We start from the raw sequence: 20426 nt of genomic DNA, 5'->3' as shown, positions 1-20426 counted from the left end.
AAAAAAACACCATTCCACTCACCACCTACCGCCCCACAGCCTTTCTCCTTCCCCCAGCATCCCGCCCCCAACCCAGCACCGCACCCTCCAGTCCCTCGTCCCCCATGCCCTTCCCCACCCTCTTCCGCCCCTCATGCCCCATGCCCGCACCCACACTCTTCCGCGCCCTCCGCATCATCTCTCGCTCAAACTTCGCAACCTCCGGCTCCAACGCCTTAATAATCGCCTCTCTTCGCAACGTGCGATGCCACTCATCCAACTCCTCCGCATCCTTGTCCTTAGCGGGGTCCCCAGCGCCGCCCACCCCCGCCGCCCTATCGCGCGCCCGCACAATTGCGCCCACCAGCTCCAGCGCGTCGCGCATGGCGAGGTCGACCCCCTCGCTCCCCCCGATCTCGCTCCACGGACTGCTGGCGTGCAGGTGCGCCGCGTCGCCGAGCAGCGTCGCGTCCGCGCGGGGCTCCCAGCTGTGCGTCGCGGGGAGCGCGCGCAAAGGGCGCAGCAGGGGCGGCGCCTTGGCATTGGCGTCGGCGTCGTCGGCGGCGATGTCAGCGAACGGGTCTGCAAGCACGCCCGTGGCGGCCAGCTCCTCGAAGCCTGCCGCCACGAGCTGCGCCGCCGTCGGGAAGTAGAAGGACTCCTCGGCCGCGAGCAGGCGCGCCGTCGTCGCCGCCAGGCGCGCCGGATCCGCCGTGCCCGTCGAGAAAGGGTATACGGCGTTGAAGGCCTCGGCGTCGGCCGGCCAGCGGAAGTAGACGTTTACGTTTGCGACGTCGGCGGGCTCACCTTGTCCGCGCCGGTAGTGAAACGCCTCGACGGCGACGCGCTTGCCGCGCGCGACGAAGCCCCCACCCCCGGCGGCGTCGACCTCGCGCGCCAGCTCCGGATACGCCTGCTCGAAGCCGGTGATGGTGAGGCTGAGGACGCGCACGCCCGCCGACTTTGGGATCCGCCCGCTCAGGATGGCGCGGAGTTTTGACGCGCGGCCGTCGGCGCCAATGACGAAGTCGAAGGGCTGGCGGCTGCCCTCGCCGAAGTCGAGGCGCAGCGCGTGCGGCGTGCGGCTGTTGTCGGGGGCGCGGCGCGTGTTGCGCAGGCGGTGGCCCCAGCGGATGCAGTCGGGGGGGAGGTGGTGGAGGAGGAGGGCGGTGAGGCCGAGGCGGGAGATCTGGCGGGCGGTGGAGGAGGCGGAGGTGGAGGTGGGGGTAATGGTGGTGGCGAGGGCGCGGTTGCAAAAGTCGGCGTAGACGCGATTGCCGGCGGCGCGGAGGGCGGCGAGCCCGCTGTGGTTGTGCAGGTGCAGCAGGCCCGACGACGGCTGCTCGGCGCGCAGGGCTTTGAGCGTGGGTTGCGGCCGCTGCTCGAAGAGGGTGAAGGCCATGTTGTGGGCGTGCAGGAGGAGGGCCGTCGTCAGGCCTGCGGGGCCGGCGCCGATGATGGCGATGCTGGGTTGCGGGGGGAGCTTTAGCTTCACCATGGCTGCCCGCCTGCAATGAATTGTGAAAAAGAATTGACGTAGCAGCTTGTCGATTGACGCAAACGCGCCTTAGCTAAGCTACACAAGCAGTTCTATAAATAGCCCAGCCCATGCACACCTAAACCTGCACGACACCCGCCCACCTCTCGACATCGGCCCCATCCGGGTACTGCTTCATCTCGCCCGCCTCCTCGGCCGGAGAGCACCCACCATCAACATCCAGCTCCTCGACCACCTTAACCGGCACCGCAATCATGCCCTCGCCATCGCGCATCTCAGTGCTGACAACGCCCAGCTTCTCCAGCGCGGCCTTGTCGACGCCACCAAACCGCAGCGTCTTGGCCGGATCGAGGCCGTGCGCTGAAATGCGCGCGTCGAGGGCGCTGTCGCCGTCGGCGCGAGCGAGCGCTTTCGGCGCCGCCGCGAAGGTCGTGTTGGAGGCGGAGAAGTACACGGCGCAGAGGCTGTGACGACGACGTGTTGGTTAGTGCGTTTTGAAGCGGGGAGAGGGGCATGGGGCAAACGCACAACTTGCCCTTCTCGAGCGACGAGCCCGGCACGTCCGTCGCCTTGGGGAAGACGTAGATGGCCTCGCCGAGCGGGCCGTCGACGGCGTTGCGCGCCTCGACCGTGCCTTCGTCCTTCCAGAGCGAGTCCTGTGCATGCAGTAGCCGATCAGTGGAAAGTCCGGCTTTGAATCCCTCTCTCTCTCCCTCTCCCTCTCTTGGCTTTCTTGCACAGCCCGTAAAGTGTCGCTTACCGTCGACGCGACCGTGTACCCCAGCAGCGTGTGCCGGTCGCTGGTGGTGCGGCTGATGCCGTAGACTATGCCGTTCTCGCGCGCAACAGCGGCCGTGATGAGTGCGGTGAGGCTGAGGAGTGAGAGCTGGAACTGCATTTTGGTGGTGGGGGATTGAGAGAGTATTTGTGGAGAGTGGTTGTAGCTTGGGAATGAATGAATGAATGAATGAATGGATGCGATCTGTTGGCAGTGATGATGGTAGTGATGATGCAGCCACAAACACAACCCCTCCGCTCTCTAAATACACGCACGAAATTCCCATCTCCGTCCGGCCCTAACCCTACGACTCGCCTGCCCCCACGCCCCGCCCCCTTCCCGTCAGGCCGTCCCCGCATTTTCTTAATCCTTCCATGGGGGCCGAACACCCTCCCGGCTTCCCGCCATCACGCTTCTATATTTGGCCCCTCGATGTCGAGATTATAGTACTGCATAAGGTAGCAGGATTGCCGCTCCTCGCATCCTGCCGTTCCTGCGCCCCGCTATGCCCCGCTGAGATGGCGTGGCGTGGCGTGGCGTGGCGCTTTGGGGAAAAGCTTGACTCGACGACGACGACGCGGCTTGAGGGGGAGGGTGGCACGGGATTCCGACTCGGTATTCTTTTTTGTCGCGCGAACTTGGAACGTCTGGGGTTGTATTGTGGTTTGTTTGTTGTATTTGTTGTATTTGAGACACGTTAAGAGCAATCACATTCAAAGGAACTGAGATCGGAGTATAGGTTTGCATTTTTACGTTTTTTGTGTATTCTAGTTTTGCAAGTGTTTTTGTGTTTTTCTCCGCCGATTTTTCTAAGAAAAGGAAAAGAGCCCAGACGTCCCAACTCCAAGACCATGACCGCCTTCTAACGCTACTGCCAAAAGCTGAAAGAAACAAAGTCAAAGTGGAACACTGGTGACTGATCCCAAGTCTCGGAAATGCAGTAGGAAAAGAACTTACCAGGAAGTCTAAGCATCGTCATCATCCTTGGCCTTCATCGCCGTCTTCATCTTCCGCAGCTTCCCCACCATGCGCTTGCCCAGACCCTTCTTGCACGTCTGGCACAAGCCCGCAGAATCGCCATCTGCACCTTCGGCATCGTCAGCAGAAGGAGCAAGGGTAGCGCTTCCCGAGTTGCTGCTCCGGCGGTCCGCAATCTCCGACCTAAGCAGCGCAATCTCAGCGTCTTGCTGCCCAAAATCGCTAAGTATCGACCTGAGCAGCGCAATCTCGGCATCCTGCTTCTCGGCATTGCGGCGGAGCAGCTCAACCTCGGAGCTCAGAGCCTCGAGCTGCTCGGCCTGCTGTGCGGTCAGCGCGGACAACTCACTCTTCTCCTCTTCCAGGCCCTCGATGACGCTGCTGTGGACCTCGTTCATGCGCTCAGCCATGCGAATATCCCTCAGGCGCTCGGCCTGCACGCCCTGCTCCGTTTCCTGCGGCGTCAGCATCTCCTGCAGAAGCGTGAGCTGGTTCGCTTGCACGTTGGTCCTGTCGGTCAGCTCCTCGATCCTGTGCGCGCGGTCGGAGCTCGTGGTCGAAAGCTCGTTGATGAACGCAGCCGCCCTCCTCATCTGGCTTCTGATCCGCTCGATGAGGTGCGCGCGGCCTCGGGTCTCTGCTGTCATGTCCGAAATGCGCTTGGCTTGCTCCGAGTTCGTGGCCTCTAGCGAGCGGATGCGCCCGGCTTGCTCGCAGTTCTCGACTCGGAGCCTGCTGTTGCGGAAGGTTAGCTGCGATATCATCTCGAACCCCTGGGGGGCGTTGCTGTCATTGCCGCCTTGGCCCATCCTTGTCAGTGATATGGTGGTGTGCGTAGTTTTGTGGGTGTTGTGAGCGTTGTGTACTTACAGTCTCGCTGTTGCGTGTCGCTGTTGCGTCGCTGTCGTTGCGTTGCTGTGGTGCCGTTTATAATGCCCGACTGCCTCACTGGATATATGCATCTGAGTTAGCGCATTGTCGTCAGATAATACGTGTATAGTTACTGAACGTTCAGGAGTTGTGTCTGTTTCCTCGGGTAGCTGGCTTTTGGTAAGCTCTGCGTTGCTCTTTGTGTCTGCGGTTGGCTTCGTTCAACTCGAGTCTTGTCCGTTCATCTTTGTTCGTGAACCATGTCACTGTTAATTTCCTCGTCGTTGATCAAGAAGGTAACAAAGAAAACCGCACAATGCATGCACACAAGACTGTGAAGTCCCGGGGCAGCAAAATGCATCTTTGGACCACTTTGAACGTGATGCCCGCGTCAAAATCGGACTTCATGCCTTGATGGCTGACCTGCGCGGACAACTAAGTCCGGAGAATGAGAGAGAGTAACCCATAGCCGGTTCGCGAAGAGTGCTACTTCGTTGGATGCTCGTGGACAGTACCGTTGCAGCGGAGTGCAGGGAGTCGCGTGACGTGTCGAGGAAATCATGGGGCGGGTACTGCACTGAGTGGTGAAGAAAGGCGCGCTATACCCTGTTTAGCATCAGCCCTACTGTTCATAGAATTCGGTAATGAATGGGCAGGCAGCTGCCGGGGAGGGGGTGACGTAAGGAGCTAGTACGAGCAGCTGGATGACAACAAGGGAAGGGGCCGGGCAGCCCACCTCCACCTAAACAACACCACGTCCATCAACCCGCCCGCCACACCAACGACTGCGCCTCTGCACCCTCGCGCCTCAAAGTCAGCAGCATCAACGTCGCGTGCACAACATCACGATCACGGCCAACAAGACCACTTGCGCAGTCACTCAAAGCCTGAGCGCTGTTCCAACCACGTCAGACACCGGCAACAACACCATGGCCGTTCCCATAAGTCCCGGCTTGGAAACCGTGTGCCTCAGCCACTGGATATTCAGTAGGTAGCCTGACCTGTGCCAGATTCGTAGCGTGGTTGGAGATGCTCATTCAAGTTCCAGGACCGCACAAGACACGCCGAACGTCGCTACAATTCACAATGAACATCGCAAATCTCTAATGGATCGACAACAAATAGATCTTGCCATCCACGTATGCCACGCCGCTTTACATAGCCCTCACGCGCAAAGCAAACGAACAATGCATGCTCTACTCTCCCAGCAAACTCGCCACTATCCCCGTATATAAACCCCCTCCATCTTCCTCTTCAACCGCATCAGTCTCTCAACACACAGACACAAGAACACCAACTCCCAACACACATATAACACACAACTTCAACAATATCATTCAACACGACTATGGCCACTGTCAAGCCTACTCCACCAAATCCTGAGAATCTTGCCAACATTTTCGGCGAGCTCTATACTACCTGGGCCATTGACTCCGATGACCGCAGCATTCCGGCCGCGCTGAAGCGCCTCTTCGGTCGCAGTCGCGCCTTCTGGATGGACCCAGTACTGCGCCGCTTCAGATGGACCCTCTTAACCGGCTTAAACATGCCACGGGATCCCGATCACCCACTGGACCCCGCCATACGCTTGCCAGGTGTACATGCGGCGCTCCAGGCCCGCGCCGATATGCGTTATGTCCCGGAGCGCACGAAGCTTGTGCACACCGCTGACGAAGTCAACTTCTTAAGCTTGAGCCCCGTCGAGCTGGCCCTGGAGGCAAGCCTCGTGCATCAGCTGCGCTGTTACAACGTCCAGAACACCCCGAGCTCCCAACTTGACCTTGGCATCCACCACACAGGTACAAGGTACCGCCTGGCACCCAATGCAGTGGATGTTAATCACTTCGAGAGCGAGGCCTTAATAGGCGATAACCGTTTACTACCGCAGCGCCTCATGTACTTCGTCGTGACGACGGCAGCCCACACTCCTGCTATTATGGAGGCTTAGCTCATTGCCAATGAGGAACAACGCATGGCCGCGATCGCGGCTGCTGAAGCAGCTACTTCGGCCACCGAAACCCGAAACCTGCGCGTCTTCGGTACGATCCAGACGCTGGATAGAGGGTACATGCGACATCATCATCATGATCTCTTGCTTTGGGACGAAACTGAGTGGCAGCTCGCGGGCCAGATAGGTGCAAACGGATACGTCATGGCGCTCTGGATCATCCATACGAATGTGGTTAATGGCGAAAGCAATGGCTTGGGAGAGACGCCGACGCCGCCACGGCCCCAGATGCGGCGCATTGCCAACGTGCGCGGCCTCGCTGATTGCAAGCGGGATATGCGCCTGCAATGGACCGAGGGCAAGATCCGCATCCTCAGCATTGCACCTGTTTATGCGCTGTCGGCGCGCAATGTCGAAGAAGATGCGGCAGCCAATGAGGCTGCAATTCGAGTTATGGACCCAAGTGAGTCGGAGACGGATACAGATACCGCGTCTGAAATAGCTCCGGAAGAGGATCATGCTGCTGCTTCTGATAACGACAAGGGAACTCAGACCGAAGACGCTGTCGATGACCTTGCCGAGGACAAGCCTGTTATTACTGATACTGCTGTCGATGCGGACGTCGAAGATGGCCCCGCCGACGACTTAAACCGCTTCTTCCCTATGCCGGGTCACTTCGCCCTCATGTATAACGGCTTTAGTTAAAGATTGATGGTGCTTCTTCTTCTTCTGCATTTTGGACTCGGAACAGCGTGGGCGCTTTACGTCCTACGACTGACTCACGATGATGAAGGCACTGCGTATAGCAGGACAGTGCTTTCTCTTCATACGGTTCCGCACCGAGCCCTTACAACAGACATGGGCACTCTACGACTTTTGATTGGCTAACGACGATGAAGATAGTGCTTCTCTCTCCTATGGATCTATACTTTGCCGATGAAACAGGTTTGGGTACTTCACAGCCTTGGATTAACTGACTGATTGGTTCTTTTGGATAGTTTGATTGATAGTAGCCGGATTGGATTTGTCATTTTGCGATATCTTCACAAACCAAAGTCACAAAAACACGGGTAAAGAATGCTAGAAAATATTAAAACAGGAGTTTTTGCTTTTAACTATGACCGGCGCTTGAAATTTGTGTGAAAGTTATGATGTGCTGAGCCGGGTTCGTCGAGGACGCTGTCCGGGTCGCTGAAGCGAGGGTGGTTGTTCCGCGCACACGCATGCGGTTATTGATTGGACATGCCTCGTAGCTGGCAATGGGACTCGGTTTTTGCAAGAACAGCCTCGTCAAACTGCTTTTAGGTCTACTTTGGGATTCCTTAAAAGTAATAGCCCGGGTTGTAAGCGCAAATCGCAAGCCGAAGGACTTAACGGTCCGAATCGCGCGGAATGCTGCATCGCAAAATGATGGAGGACTTTCGAAACGCTGACTTTTGGCTTGGTGGGATTGGTGCACGCAGAAAGAAACTGATTTCGTGATGAAAGACGTGATGAAAGCCTGTTAGTAGTGTCTAACTGGAAAGGGAAGTCGTTCCGATTACAGTTTTTTGTCTTGGGGCCGTTTGTTTATCAGCCTCGAATTTCTAAGCACTACTATCTCCCATAACTACATTTGGAAATCTGTCCGCAGTACTCTATGCAACTACATGAAAGCTACGCAGAGCGGTAAGTCTGACTGGAGGGAGATATCGACCGATGCTGATATGTTATTACATAGCAACTATCTAATGTTCAAGGCCTCACCTTCTTTCCGTTGATAATAGCTTTTGGAACTAATTCCGGATCTTTTCGAGAAACAAAAATATTCACTTTAGGGTGGTAGTATACCGTCGCGGAGAAAGCTGATGAGTTAGTGATGTCACGCAATTCAGCCTCAAAAACGGCAGGATACCCGAATCTTAAGCATGTATAAGATGATACCCACTCACTTTTTTACCTGATGACAAATTTAGAGCTCAAGATATGCCTATTTATCTACCTACCGTAGTACTTGCAGTTTCAAGTCATCATCACTTCCCAAAAGATTCTTACGTCCTCCATTTATCGACACTACAATCACAATGCCCGGACTCTTCAACCCCATCACTATCGGCGACTCTCTCGAGCTTCGCAACCGCATCAATATGGGTGCTTTGACGCGGAACCGCTGCATCAACCACAACAAACCCACCGAAGCTGTTGTTGCGCACTACGCAATGAGAGCAAGAAACGGGCCTGGCTTGATTGTAGGAGAAGGCACGTTCATTTGCCCGCAGGGCTCTGAATACCCGTATGCTCCTGTCATGTACAAGGAAGAACATGCGAGAGCTTGGGAGAAGGTCACGGATGCTGTCCATCGGGAAGGAGGAACGATGTTTTTTCAGGCGTGGCATGCCGGTAGGTCCTTCTTGGTATCATTCAATATGTTTGGCGAGTTGACAGGAATTCAGGGCGGCTTCAGCACGAAGACATGCCGATGCTTAAAGAGTCGGGCTTTCCTGTTCAAGTGCCGTCAAATGTGCCGGCTCCTGGTGGGAAATTTAGACTGCTGGAAGGGGTTCCTGTGTGTTTATCGATCTGAATATTATTATAATTTTTTGACTGACTGTCATCGCAGGGCTACAGTCACAACTTGACGGAGATTAAGGATCCGAATGAGGTTGTCGAGCAATACAAAAGTTCTGCGAGACTAGCAAAGTTGGCAGGCTTTGACGGGATTGAGCTTGTTTCTCAAGGGTAAGAGTCGATTTCTTTGGTATAGACGTATTTGCTCATTGGTAACTGTAGTGGATACCTCCTTCACTCCTTCATGATGACGTAAGTGTATCTATGTCCGGTTTGATCTATGCAGTCAATGGATCTGTTTCTGAGTTATTGACGTTTCCTCTTCAAAGCCACACAAACAAACGGAAGGACTCCTACGGAGGCTCCGTGAAGAACCGATGCCGCATCGTCCTGGAAATCGTTGACGCGCTATGCGATATTTGGGGGCCGCGTCGCATCGGCATCAAGATCTGCCCCACCGACGACGTCAATGATTCCATTGTCTCATACAAAGAGCTCTCTGAGACTTACACATATCTCATCAAAGAAATTGTTGCCAGAGAGCTGGCATATGTCAACCTCACGCGCCGCGGCTGCGTGAAGAGCCGTGCCGATGGTCTTGACGAGATGAAATTGCACCTGAGACCAGCGGGAAAAGAACTGCCGCCGGGATATGACCCATTGAAGCAGTTTGGCCCGATGATTAAGTTTCCAGGTGAGTGGAATTCGCATACATTTCTATCTACATTGCCACAGAGCTGATTCTCCGAGCCAGGAAGCAAGACGAAGCTCATGGTCAATTGGAACTTCTCCATTGAGGCGGCGGACAAGCTCGTGAAGGAATCAAAGATCGATATGGTCGAGATTGGTCTTCCCTTTGTTACAAATCCGGTGAGAATTCTCGAACTTGAATTTTTTTCTTCTTTGCTAACAAAGCGCGGAAACAGGACCTTGTTTCCCGTGCGAAAAACGGAATACCTCTTGCTGAGAATGATCGGGGTGGAAAGGTTTACTATGGGCCTTACAGTGACGTCAACGAGAACTACAATGATTGGCCTACAGCAGCTGAAGCTGTACCTGTGAAGCCATGATGCTTAACTACCGACAAGTATCCCTTTGCGTGTTGCCGGCCACGGTCTTGCAGTTGCCAAGAAGCTTCTCCTGAGTTGTACAAGGAAGCGAGCATACGACTTGAGATTTTCGCTCAAGCAAGTATAGAGACTTCCAAATCAAGGATAGGCTCTGGTGACACGAGCAGGGGAGAGGTGGGACGCGATTTAAACCCGCAATGGGATAATTCTCTACTTTAGATTCTCTTTCATACACATTTAATGCACACCTGCTTAAGTATATTGCGCCTGCGTGCAGACGCGTCCCATTCTCGAGGGGAAAATGCGGAAATTCGGCCTAGCCGAAGACTCCGAGCATTGTTTTGAGGGGCAGCTGGTATACGGGCTATCCAGGATCAAATAAAGTAACCCCACTTCAACCCATGGACAAGGTTCTGTGCCGGTATTCGCGAGAGTGTCGGTCAGATTGTTTTAGATCTTGGCGCATCATGATTTGCGGGAGATCTTGAGTCAGCCAATTAACAGGCGCCACAGGTATCGGCAAACATAAGCAAAAACATTCAAGGATGCCTAGCGACGTAATCACGCCATACTGACGATATTCGGGTTGCAGCTGCGGTAAGCGTATGCGGTACTTTCTGGCCGTCTGTAGCCAATCAGACTTCACATATGGCTCTCAGGACTACGGGGTATCTTCCATGCGGCCTAATACAGAAGGAAACGGGAAAATCTTCTTGGGTTCGATGGATTCGTCTCCACTGTTAGGTAGGGAACCTGCATCGGAGAAGCCGGGATGATAATGCCCCCTTCTGCTTACGAATTTACTATGAGGTCTGAAAAGCGAATCATCCCCGCTCTTTGAAAAAAGGTTCTATAAGCTCGCTGACTGAATGGAGACCTCAATCACCCGTCAAGCCTCATTATAGACTCTTTTGATCATAAAATTCCTTTAAGCGATTGCTTCAAACTACGCCCTCAACATGAGCCAACAACTCTCAAACAACGGAACAACCTCGTATGAGACATACACCGGATTCTGGATCAACTGGGACAAAAGTCCTACTTTTGGAGCAACAATTACACTCAATCGGCGAGACGGTGGATTGCTTATTGCTTTCTTGGCAATGTTTGTCACCGTCGTAGGCACAAGCTTTTGGAGAATTGCTTGCTTCATTTTTCACCAGATTTACAGCAGTATTGATCCCCAGGATGCGTTGTATCACCAACGCCAAGCTGTTCTTCGGAACTCTGCCAATGGAGCCAATGGACTCTCCGGTTTAGCCAATATAATATTCGCTTGGAGAAAAGTGCTTCCTCAAATCAACCCATTTAGACGGATTCTACCCCTTACTGGCTTCGCAATCGTTTGTGTCGCTGGATTTGGACTCGCCAGTACTTTCTCCTCTAGGATCTCTACTGCGATGGGCAATGACGTACTTATTCGCAGTCCGACTTGCGGTATTTTCTATCCCTCCAACGTCGATAGCTTCAGCGAACTACAGACCATTATCGATCCGTACAGAGCGCAAACAACGAACTCATACGCAAATTATGCACAGAGCTGTAGACCAAAAACATCTATGAATACCTGCAATTCGTTCATTAAGAGGCGACTTCCAACAAATATCGACCGGAACGGGAGTTGCCCTTTTCAAAAAGATATTTGCAGGTTTGAGTACGGTAATATCGTTCTCGATACTGGCTTGCTAGATAGTCATTTCGACTTTGGTATCAATGCCCCTCCTAAGGAACGAGTCCAATACCGACGAGTTTCAAGTTGCGCTCCTATTAAGACCGATGGATACCAAGAGCCATACAGTGACCCTAAAACACAAAGCAACTACACACGATACTTTTACGGACAGAATGGACAAGAAAACTTTACGTATCAATACCCTGATACCGGACGTATACCTAAAGACGCAACTCTTTCATCATACGGTGGTGACAAAGACTATACGATCAGGTATTTATAAGTTCTCTTTATTCAAAAATCCACTGAAGGAGTCAAGAGACTAAAGGCGCTTTTAACAATCTTACAAGAGTTCAGCACCTACAATGAGATGGGTTTGTCGTCTTAGACCTAGCTAAAGTTATATACCCATAATAGTCAATAATTACTAACTGCTTATAGTATACTACGTACTCATTTCAACGACGAATCGGGTTCCTACAAGCCCGGTACAATCGTCCCTGTCCCAGAACTTCAATTGAACACCGATGTACGATTTGTTTTCTTATCAGCAAACAATATTATATATGCCAAAGAAGTAGACGACCCGCTATTCTCGGCCCATAAAGGACGTCTAATGTACACCAGCAGCGACACTATAAAAGAAAAAAACACAACAATGTACTACAGTGACAGATCAGCATCTGTCCTCGCATGTTCGATTACGGATCAATACTGCAACCCGAACAGTGGACGGTGCACACCATTACGAAGCGCGGGTTGGCTTAACCTTACAGATGGTTTGTTCTGGGCAAACAAAAAACATGGCATTATCTTCAACTGGATAGCTTTAATAGTCTCTGGATCGAGTACTGTATTAACGGACGTTCCGCTGTCACTAGGGGAGAGCTCTCTAAATGCACGCACCAAGGTAACTACTGGCCAGTCAGGTCCCCTTCCTGACAACCAGTGGCAAATAGAGGTGGAGAATTGGCATGCTGCGTCACTTGTGGCTTTACAAGGTCAGATAGCCGATACCGCCAAAGGACTCTCCAATATGGATATAGAACCCTGGTGGTTGTCGCCGAGCAACAACGTCGAAAGAAATCTCTGCACAAGTCAGGTAAGTCTTCACGCTCCAAAAGCCTCATCTCTATCTCCGCTAACCTGTTGTTCCGCCTAGAAAATTCCAAACTCGGATTATTTCAATATCTCGGTATTCGGTCTTTGTTTTACCCTTATACTCGGAAGTATTATTATTGTTTTATCCTGGACAAAGGAGTCTATTGTGGGCTGCATTGGGAAGTGCCGCAACCTCGAGAGCCAAAAGTATTCCCTCCTCGAATGGAACATGAATGACACGTTCCAGCTACAGCGGCTCGCACACGAAGAGTTGGGAGTTGGGAGTTGGCAAGAATGTGCGAGTGATGTTCCCAGGACGCACGATGTAGAGAAGCTGGCGGTCTTGGACATTGAGGATCCAAACCATCCACGGCTGAAAGCACCGCCACTTGAGTCAGTGGAGGAACAACCGGACATTTACGAAATTTCGGACTCGGGATCTGGACGGAACTCTGGCAGACTACTCTCTCATGTACATTGAGTACTTTGATGGGAACGAATTCGGATGGAGGAAGTGGAGGGCTTTCGCGATGCGATAAATACGTAACAAAGTCGGTCCCTCTCGCTTCATTCTGCCCAGCTTATTGCACATTTTCGTGACGGTGTATATGCACACGGGTTATACGTGTATGAGGAAGGCCTCAGTGTCCGGTGCGAGAGCACATTGGGAGCAGAATGGGACAGCGGCTGCTGCGATTGCCCTGGGTCAGCAGATATGGTCACAGTGAGTTGAGAAGCCAAGCCGAATGCACAGAGGCAAACCGCAATCATGTACCTAGGTAACCATTCAGGGCTATAAAAGTTCACTACATACCGTCGTTCAAGCAGTGTGGCGATCCGATATATCACATCCAATTTAGTGATCCAGAATCTTTTGTATACATCCTATGAGGAGAAGCCCCACGGGGTATCGACTCTTATACTTTTCGTCGGGTGAAGAGGATTCGGTCGAGGCTTGCAAGAAAGATCCGCGTCCATGGGCACGTGTTGTCTCGTTTGGGAAAGCCTTCGACTAGCGCGGACTGCAACTTTGTTATGACACAACCCAAGTCCCCACCACTCTCACCCTCCTCTCTTCACCTTCGCCTCCCTCCGCCAAGCCACGTCCACACCCATCTGCTCCCCCAATACTTCGACGCCATGGCTCAGATTACCGGCAACGACACCGTCACCGACGCCTCTATCACTGCCATCAAGAGCAACAACGCCGACGCGATCAGCGACAACAACTCTACCACCGCCGCCATGGGTAACAGCGACAGCCTCATGACTGCCTTCGAGAGCTTTGAGTACACCAACCACATCATGTTCCACAAGCTCCTCAAGAGCCTCACGAATCACGGAGGCGTCAACGCCTGCAACGACGACACGGACAGTGATACCGACTCTACCATGGCCGTCAAGCGCGACAACCCTGACAGCGTCCAAGGCGACGTTGACAATTGCAGCTCTCAGCTCTGCTTTGACGATGACGAGCCTGCTGAGCTTTCCACTGTCTCTTTCTCCGACACCATCACCTTTCTTCTCGGTGAATTCGATGAGCGGCTTCACGACGTCAAGGCCTCCGTCTGTCACTTCACCATGTTGACCGTCAAGAACGTCGCAAACTGGTTCAGCAACGCCACGAAGCTCGAGTGGCTCTACTACAACGCGCTGCTGCTCTTCCTCACCTCCGCTGTGGGCCTGCAGCTCGCGATGACGGCGCCTTTCTTCAGTGTCACGGTCCCGCTCACAGTTCTCCTCGGCCAGGCGTTCATCGACAACTTAATCGACCCAGACGCCTCTGCCTCACTCGCTGTCGCGATCCCACTCGACGACATCCTCATCCGCTACATGCGCCTTTGGTCCAAGTACCTTTTCTCGCTCCTCGTCACTGCGGACATCTACCAGCAGGTCTTCCGCGGAGCTACCGGCACTGAGACCTCGATGCGCAAGTGGATCGGCTACTTCAAGCCGTTCCTCGTCACCAAGATCCCCTTCTTCATGGGCCCAAGGATGGGCTACTGCCTCTTGACCAAGCTCTTCGAGGTTTTCTTGCTCTCGGCGTCGCTCTTGGTCGTGCTGCTTCAGGCGGGCCTTGATGTGGTGCGCGCGATGCGTTCGGGTTGGCACGGTCGCTGGCACTCTCGCGCTTTGGTCAATCTTGCGCTTCTGCTGGTTGTTCTGCTTACGTTCGATATGATGGAAATACTTCTTGACGCCTTGGATCTTCTGGAGATTGTCTGGGAGGCGCTGGTCCTTGGGTTCGACTGAGGAAATCCGATGTTCACAGGCGCATGACTTGACCTTGACTGGACACGAGTGCGAGACGGACAAGGTTCAAGGTTGGAAACGGCTTGGAGGAAGATAGGTGCCTGGGTGATACGGCCGTTGGATGGACAAGATTGATGACGTGCCGGAAGATTCTCCCGTCAATGGTTTGATTTGCTTTGGATGGAAACAGTTGTGAGTTGGATGTGGACAGAGCTTTTGGCAAGGCCGTGAGGGCTGGATCACTGGACACGATTGAAGCGGGAGCCAGTAGTAGATCCAGAACACAGTTCAAAAATGAATCAGATTGCTGTTTGAAAGTGTTTTCGCCGGTGATACGCCTACTCTCTCTTGCAGAGATTGGAGGTTGTGGGAATAGTGAACCTCAACTATTGTATATTAGTGTCAAGCTGCGCCGCAAAACGTCCCAAAAGCAGCCTCACCCGCCATAGGGCGTAAGCACACGGCGCAGTTGCATCCATGTAGCGATCAGCATGCAGGATGACGCCATGTTCAGCGCTAAAGCAGGTATACCACACCGAGCAAGCATCTTAGCATCAACAGCCAGCCTTACATACCGACACACCCCCAAAATGCGGGGAGTCCCACTTCGCGAGTCCGCGCAACCATCCCAGCACTCAGGACCCAGACAGAAACCCCAGGACACCGAAGAAAATGGCCAGCGATTCCGACTCTTCCCCGATTCAAATCGTCGTGGACGGCAAGGGCACAGACTGGGACACAGCCATCTACACGTCCAACGACCCCGTCCACGGCCACGTCCTCATCGACACGCGCCTCAAGCCATCCAGCGTGACAATCTGCTTCAGCGGCAAAGCCATCTCGCAAGTCCAGGACATATACGGGCTTGTAAACACAGCCGAGAGCGTGCTCTTCTCATACGAAACGACGCTCTTATCTAGCAGCGAGTCCGACATCCCTGCTTCAGAAAGCAGCAGCAGCCCCTTCGCCACCTTCCCCTTCGAGTTCCGCTTCCCGTCTTCGGTCCAAAGCGACGGCCGCAACCTAAAGGACAATCCAATCTTTGCACGCGAACCGGGCCACCCGCTTCCCCCGTCCATGGGCGCCTCGCACTTCCCCTCGTCCGGGAACGCCGCTTACAACGCCCCGACCTTGGGCCCGTCCGTCTACGCCCTCAAGCAGGTCGTCAACTACGCGCTCGAGGCCGAGCTCCGCAGCACCAAGTCCTTCAAACTCCTCAGCGGCACCAAGAAAACCACCACCTACATCCGATACCTGCCATCGTGCGCCTCGCCCTCCCACGCCATCCTCAACCGGCGCACCGTAACCATGACGCGCCAATCCCGGCGCCTCGACCCCACCCACGCCGGCACGCACAGCCTCCGCGCCAAGCTCAAGGACATCATACCCAGCGCCTCCGCCCCCACCGCCACCTTCGCCCTCCTCACCACCACCCCCGCCACCCTCCGCGCCAACCACCCCCTCGCCGCAACCCTGCGCCTCGAGCACAAAGCCCGCGCCCCGGGTCTCCCTGGCCCGCCTACCCTGCGCCTCCGCGGCTTCCGCGTCCTGCTCAAAGCGCTCACGCACGCGCGCGTCCCGTACGATGGCACGACGCAGCCATTTAGCGACGAGCTCGTGGCGTCAGACGCGTGCGGGATTCCGCTTGCGGTGCGGCGGTGGGGCGGGGTGGGCGAGGAGGAGGGGGTGTTGCTGCGCGAGGGGGAGGAGGTGCAGCTGGCGTCGCTGGCGGAAGATGGGCGGTTGGAAGTTGGCGCAGAGGTCGCGCCGAGCTTCAAGACGTATGGGCTTGCGAGGGAGTATGAGCTTGTTGTCAGGCTGTGGGTCGAGTGCGCCGGGAAGGTGTATGATGTCGAGGCGTCCAAGTTTGGGGTTGAGGTACTTTCGCTGGTTGGTGGAAGGGGTAGGGAGGCAAGGGAGGGCAGGGTGGGAGAGGGTGGTGTACCTGGTAAGCACGTGCCGGCAAGAGACGACTCGCCCTCTGCTGCCGTCTTGCAGTGGAACGACGATGACGACGACGATAATCCGCCTCCGCTATACGAGGATATTGTGAACGCTGACCACCACGCGGACGGAGGCAAGGCGTGAATTGCTTGGGCGGCTGGCTGGGAGAGCGAGCAGGTGTGCATGGGGACGGGATGGTGCTTGCGGGGCGGGTCGGGTCGAGGGATGCGTGCGGCTGGCTGGCCGATGTAGCAAGCAGAAGAAGCCAGCAAGGTGGACCCCAAAAAGCCTGGCAGACGGTAATGCCTGTACGGAGTAGAAGCAGAGACCCATTTAAGATACGCAAAGTCCGTGTATGCACGAAGACCTTTTCACCCGTACTCAAAACTCCGGCCGGGAGCTAGGCAAGGAGTACTCTGTAGGGACTGCTTGTATCATCTTCTGTCTCGCTAGACGGCGCATCTCGGTTCCCGGTGACGGGCGTTATATATACGACAGGCGGTTCAATGCTTCGCGTTGCTACAATGTAGGCATGGTAGCGCGTTCGTCCTGTGGTGTTTTGGCTTCTCTTTGTCCTGTCCCACTGGGCCATTTTTACCTTCTCCTGCTCTTTGTGTTTTGCATGCCATAACTTGGATTAACAAACCCGGACGACCTACTCTGTTGCTGCGCCTTCTGCAGACCTTCTCCGCGCGCCATTGGGCTATACCGCCGCGTCTTCGCTCAAGTTCGTGGGATCCCGAGCTGCTGCAGAGTTGCACGCGTCCTAGTTTGCTTGCTTGCCTGCCTGCCTACCTGCTAGTGTATCCTAATGACTCTTGTGCTGCCATTGTCCGAGCCTGCGGAAATGGGCTCGTCCTTCCTGGCTGTGTTGCTCACTCTCATCCGTCTGTCCGTGTATCCGTATCTTCCATCCACTTCATCAACTCCAGCCACTGTTATCCATGCTCCTGCTACGACCTGGCGAGCTCGTGTACCCTAAGCCCTCTTCCCTCTCTTCGCGACGTGCTGAGCCTCCTCAAGCCAAGCTCGTCGATGCGGCGGTATCCTGGCCCTAGATCGCTGCGCGTGCTTGGAGTGTGTGCACGGGTGCGTGGTGTAGCTTGGTTGATCGATCGGTCAGCCGGTTATATGGTCATCAAGTCGGCTGGCCAGGAGGCAGATGGATGTGGTGGTGTTGTTGCAGAGCTGCGTGCACCGACAATTTCTGTGGTTTGGTGTGGCGGTGCCAGGAGCGGCGGTGCGCGCTAAATGCGGGGTAGTGCGGGGTACGTACATCTGGTTTCACCAGTTTCTTCGGTCAACATCGCTTACCAAGTATCATTGTATATCTACTCTACTTGTTGACTATCAATCTCAGGACCAAATGACGTACTCCAAAGTTGTAGTTCATCCTCCCTTCCCATCTGCTTCAATAGTTCATTGAGCTTATCCTGAATATGCGCCAGCTCCTCAGTGCGTCCCCAAGCCATACCACCGCTGATTCTTGCCTGCTTTAACCACGCAACAGCCTGTTCCAAATTTCCAACGGACTCACAAATCTTTGCAATATCTTCCATGGTGTGCACAGCGCAAGTATCATGGTACCGCGGATCCGGGTTTGGAGCACCAAGGTGCTTCTGTCCCACAATGTCGAAGCACACGCCCAGCGCTGCGGGCCAGTCGCACTGGTCCATGTAGACGTGTTCGACCTGACGGGATAGCAAGCGTTCTTGCAATGAGCCTGGGCCCAGAAGCGCACGGATTGCACGAAGACCGTCGTTCGTTACGCGCAGTGCTTCGACGTAGTCGCCGCTGCGGCGGAGAAGAGCGCACAAACTCTTGGTCGCAAAGCGTGTCAGTTCGTGGATCGGGCCAAGTGTGGCTCGCAGTCGTTCAACGATGAAAGTGAAGGCGCGTAGTGTAAGGTCTTTGTCGCCATTGTCGTCTTTGAGCTTGTTGATGACGAGAGCAATGGGGTGATCGCGGGGAAGCTGCTTTCGTGCCAGCTCACTAAGGTACTGGAGCATGCTCTCTCGGACATAAGGGCAGGTGGTGGTGTTGATGGGAGATAACGTGCTCAGTAATTCAATCAGTAAAATAGCAGTGCCTTGGTTCAAGTCACTGCTTGCGTCGGCTGTAGAATTCTTGAGAAGCCGTAACCCTCGAGTCTGACTTTGGCTTGACCCGCGTACCGCTCCCTTGGTAACTTTCATGAAATAGATTGCACTTTCGGTATCTTTCCAAAAAGCCGCCCTTTGTATGGCTGGCGGAGGGTCAAAGTTTCCCTCGGTGTAAAAGGTCCGGATGTTGAAGAGAACAAACTCGAGGTTTGCGTTGAAATGCTGGCTTGTTGATATGTTGTTTGAGGAAGGGGTTTTGGAAAGGTAACGCCGTATTTGCTCTTCGCGTTCTTTTAGAGTTTTTCTACCTTCTTCGAAATATGGTATTGGGCTCGAAATGGTGTCTGAGCATTGTCTGCTCTCGACTAATTCATTGTTTGGCGACGGAGACCACTCTATAGAATCGCTGTTGAGTTTATCCGGGGGTTCCAACGTAACAGCATGTGCCTGGTGGATCGATGAAGTGAATTTCTCGAATTCATCTCTTAGTGAATCCATCTTGGCTTCGATGTTGGAAAATCTCTCAGTGGAAGTCGCAGTGCTTGACATAACAAGCGCATTTGTGCCCAAATGGAACTCCAGTCCAATAAACCCAAGCTCTCGAACTACCTCCAAGTTGAGCCTGTTCAGCTTTCCAAGCTTCTCTGATAACTCCCTCTCCACTTTCAGCGACAGGAGTGTCTTCCACAAGCGACGGACAGATTTGCCTTTGCTTTGATTGCTACTAATAAGGGGCGTCAACATGCTGTGGATGTCTTTCAAAGCCGGATAAAGCGCGCTTGCGCATCGCGACAGACGGTTCACTTGGGAAGTTTCCAGCTTCTGTAAAAGCTTGGATCCGGCGTTGCAACTATCACCCAGGCGAGATATCGAGTCGGCTACGTCGTTGAGGAGTGATGAAATTCGTTGCGGTATTCCCTTCATGTCTTTCATGAGCTTGATAGTAGCAAGAACTGCTTTCGCAGCAGTTAAAACAAGCTGCATTCCCGCCGCCAGTCCACCAAGGACGGATAGAGGATCAGCCATCGACGTGCGATTTCGGTGCGTTTATATGTGTAAGAATAAAGAGTAGAGTGGTGAAGTTTGTTTTGGAATGCCTTGTTTTATGTAACTCAGTGGGTTATATCCTTGGTTTTGGGTCCTAAAGGTGGTCATAAGAAGAGAAGTCACCGAGGCTGGATTTCGTTAGTGAGATTCGTACTTATAAAGGATTGCTCACGCTTAAGGCTGATAAAGCTTTGTAACCGGTCTTCCGAAACATGTGATATTAGGTAGCAAACGCCCGATACTTTTAAAGCACCCGCCTTTCCTGAAAAGGTTGTAACAGAAAAAACGTAACGAAACTCACTATTTATTGTTACCTTCTCCTTTTGTTAACAAAAGGAAATAGTACTGTGTCAAGTTAGCTGGCGCTGGCACGTGACTGCAGCACTCTATGCGGCTTGTTGCTTGCTTTTTGTGGCTCGTGTACCTTTGTCAGCACTGCCGACGCGCGCGGTAGTTTAATAACTTAATTAACTTTACTTCATATATTGAGTAAAGGTATGATAAATGCCTAGGTTTGAATATCTTAGCGTGTAATAGATATTATGCGAATACGTGTAGATAGTGTAGGCAGACAACGTGCACCTGCAGAAGGAGAAATGCAAAGACGAGTTGAATGTGATCAGTCAGCTTTGTATCTGA

At 53.7% G+C, this 20426-nt stretch overlaps 10 protein-coding genes across 10 annotated transcripts in view; 6 read left to right on the top strand and 4 right to left on the bottom strand.

Annotated features, from left to right (window-relative positions):
- The window catches only part of K452DRAFT_166979 (uncharacterized protein), a 1861-nt gene extending 247 nt beyond the window's left edge, over nucleotides 1-1614 (bottom strand). The window contains exon 1 of the mRNA XM_033535738.1: nucleotides 23-1614. Coding sequence (XP_033398847.1) covers nucleotides 26-1477 — 1452 coding nt within the window. The 5' untranslated portion in view covers nucleotides 1478-1614 and the 3' untranslated portion in view covers nucleotides 23-25. The remainder of the gene's footprint in view (nucleotides 1-22) is intronic.
- On the bottom strand, nucleotides 1594-2776 carry K452DRAFT_167000 (uncharacterized protein). The gene has a single exon (XM_033535740.1). The coding sequence runs from the start codon at nucleotides 2539-2541 to the stop codon at nucleotides 1753-1755; it is 789 nt and encodes a 262-aa protein (XP_033398846.1). The 5' UTR covers nucleotides 2542-2776; the 3' UTR covers nucleotides 1594-1752.
- Nucleotides 2777-3220: 444 nt separating this feature from the next.
- K452DRAFT_296923 (uncharacterized protein) lies at nucleotides 3221-4042 on the bottom strand (the record flags this gene model as incomplete). Its single annotated transcript, XM_033541964.1, has 1 exon — nucleotides 3221-4042. One exon carries the CDS (start codon nucleotides 4040-4042, stop codon nucleotides 3221-3223), a length of 822 nt encoding a protein of 273 aa, XP_033398845.1.
- A 1409-nt stretch (nucleotides 4043-5451) lies between these two features.
- On the top strand, nucleotides 5452-6051 carry K452DRAFT_296922 (uncharacterized protein; the record flags this gene model as incomplete). Its single annotated transcript, XM_033541963.1, has 1 exon — nucleotides 5452-6051. One exon carries the CDS (start codon nucleotides 5452-5454, stop codon nucleotides 6049-6051), a length of 600 nt encoding a protein of 199 aa, XP_033398844.1.
- A 24-nt stretch (nucleotides 6052-6075) lies between these two features.
- Nucleotides 6076-6756, top strand: K452DRAFT_296921 (uncharacterized protein; the record flags this gene model as incomplete). Its single annotated transcript, XM_033541962.1, has 1 exon — nucleotides 6076-6756. The coding sequence occupies one exon, from the start codon at nucleotides 6076-6078 to the stop codon at nucleotides 6754-6756; it is 681 nt and encodes a 226-aa protein (XP_033398843.1).
- A 1358-nt stretch (nucleotides 6757-8114) lies between these two features.
- Nucleotides 8115-9668, top strand: K452DRAFT_325813 (uncharacterized protein; the record flags this gene model as incomplete). Its single annotated transcript, XM_033544807.1, has 7 exons — nucleotides 8115-8430; nucleotides 8484-8596; nucleotides 8651-8769; nucleotides 8821-8850; nucleotides 8928-9292; nucleotides 9353-9468; nucleotides 9525-9668. The coding sequence occupies 7 exons, from the start codon at nucleotides 8115-8117 to the stop codon at nucleotides 9666-9668; spliced, it is 1203 nt and encodes a 400-aa protein (XP_033398842.1).
- An 867-nt stretch (nucleotides 9669-10535) lies between these two features.
- Nucleotides 10536-12986, top strand: K452DRAFT_357536 (uncharacterized protein). Its single transcript, XM_033546127.1, has 3 exons — nucleotides 10536-11613; nucleotides 11782-12442; nucleotides 12503-12986. The coding sequence occupies exons 1-3, from the start codon at nucleotides 10628-10630 to the stop codon at nucleotides 12920-12922; spliced, it is 2067 nt and encodes a 688-aa protein (XP_033398841.1). The 5' UTR covers nucleotides 10536-10627; the 3' UTR covers nucleotides 12923-12986.
- A 595-nt stretch (nucleotides 12987-13581) lies between these two features.
- On the top strand, nucleotides 13582-14694 carry K452DRAFT_296918 (uncharacterized protein; the record flags this gene model as incomplete). The annotated part of the gene is made up of 1 exon (XM_033541961.1): nucleotides 13582-14694. One exon carries the CDS (start codon nucleotides 13582-13584, stop codon nucleotides 14692-14694), a length of 1113 nt encoding a protein of 370 aa, XP_033398840.1.
- A 672-nt stretch (nucleotides 14695-15366) lies between these two features.
- Nucleotides 15367-16782, top strand: K452DRAFT_317362 (uncharacterized protein; the record flags this gene model as incomplete). Its single annotated transcript, XM_033544054.1, has 1 exon — nucleotides 15367-16782. The coding sequence occupies one exon, from the start codon at nucleotides 15367-15369 to the stop codon at nucleotides 16780-16782; it is 1416 nt and encodes a 471-aa protein (XP_033398839.1).
- Nucleotides 16783-17969: 1187 nt separating this feature from the next.
- K452DRAFT_317361 (uncharacterized protein) lies at nucleotides 17970-19766 on the bottom strand (the record flags this gene model as incomplete). Its single annotated transcript, XM_033544053.1, has 1 exon — nucleotides 17970-19766. One exon carries the CDS (start codon nucleotides 19764-19766, stop codon nucleotides 17970-17972), a length of 1797 nt encoding a protein of 598 aa, XP_033398838.1.
- Between the last annotated feature and the right edge of the window lie 660 nt (nucleotides 19767-20426).

Source organism: Aplosporella prunicola, assembly GCF_010093885.1.
Source record: "Aplosporella prunicola CBS 121167 unplaced genomic scaffold K452scaffold_9, whole genome shotgun sequence".
NCBI classification, from domain to species: Eukaryota; Fungi; Ascomycota; class Dothideomycetes; order Botryosphaeriales; family Aplosporellaceae; genus Aplosporella; species Aplosporella prunicola.
The sequence above is the reverse complement of the archived record's forward strand: the minus strand, read 5'-3'. Positions and strand labels throughout refer to the sequence as shown.

What these genes read in the sequence shown, in the direction of transcription:
- K452DRAFT_167000 (XM_033535740.1), bottom strand. Translation starts at nt 2,541, where the DNA reads ATGGGAATTTCGTGCGTGTATTTAGAGAGCGGAGGGGTTGTGTTTGTG.
- K452DRAFT_357536 (XM_033546127.1), top strand. Translation starts at nt 10,628, where the DNA reads ATGAGCCAACAACTCTCAAACAACGGAACAACCTCGTATGAGACATAC. An exon ending in GACAAAGACTATACGATCAG is followed by an intron (nt 11,614 to 11,781) that starts GTATTTATAAGT and finishes AACTGCTTATAG; the next exon opens with TATACTACGTACTCATTTCA. An exon ending in GAAATCTCTGCACAAGTCAG is followed by an intron (nt 12,443 to 12,502) that starts GTAAGTCTTCAC and finishes TGTTCCGCCTAG; the next exon opens with AAAATTCCAAACTCGGATTA.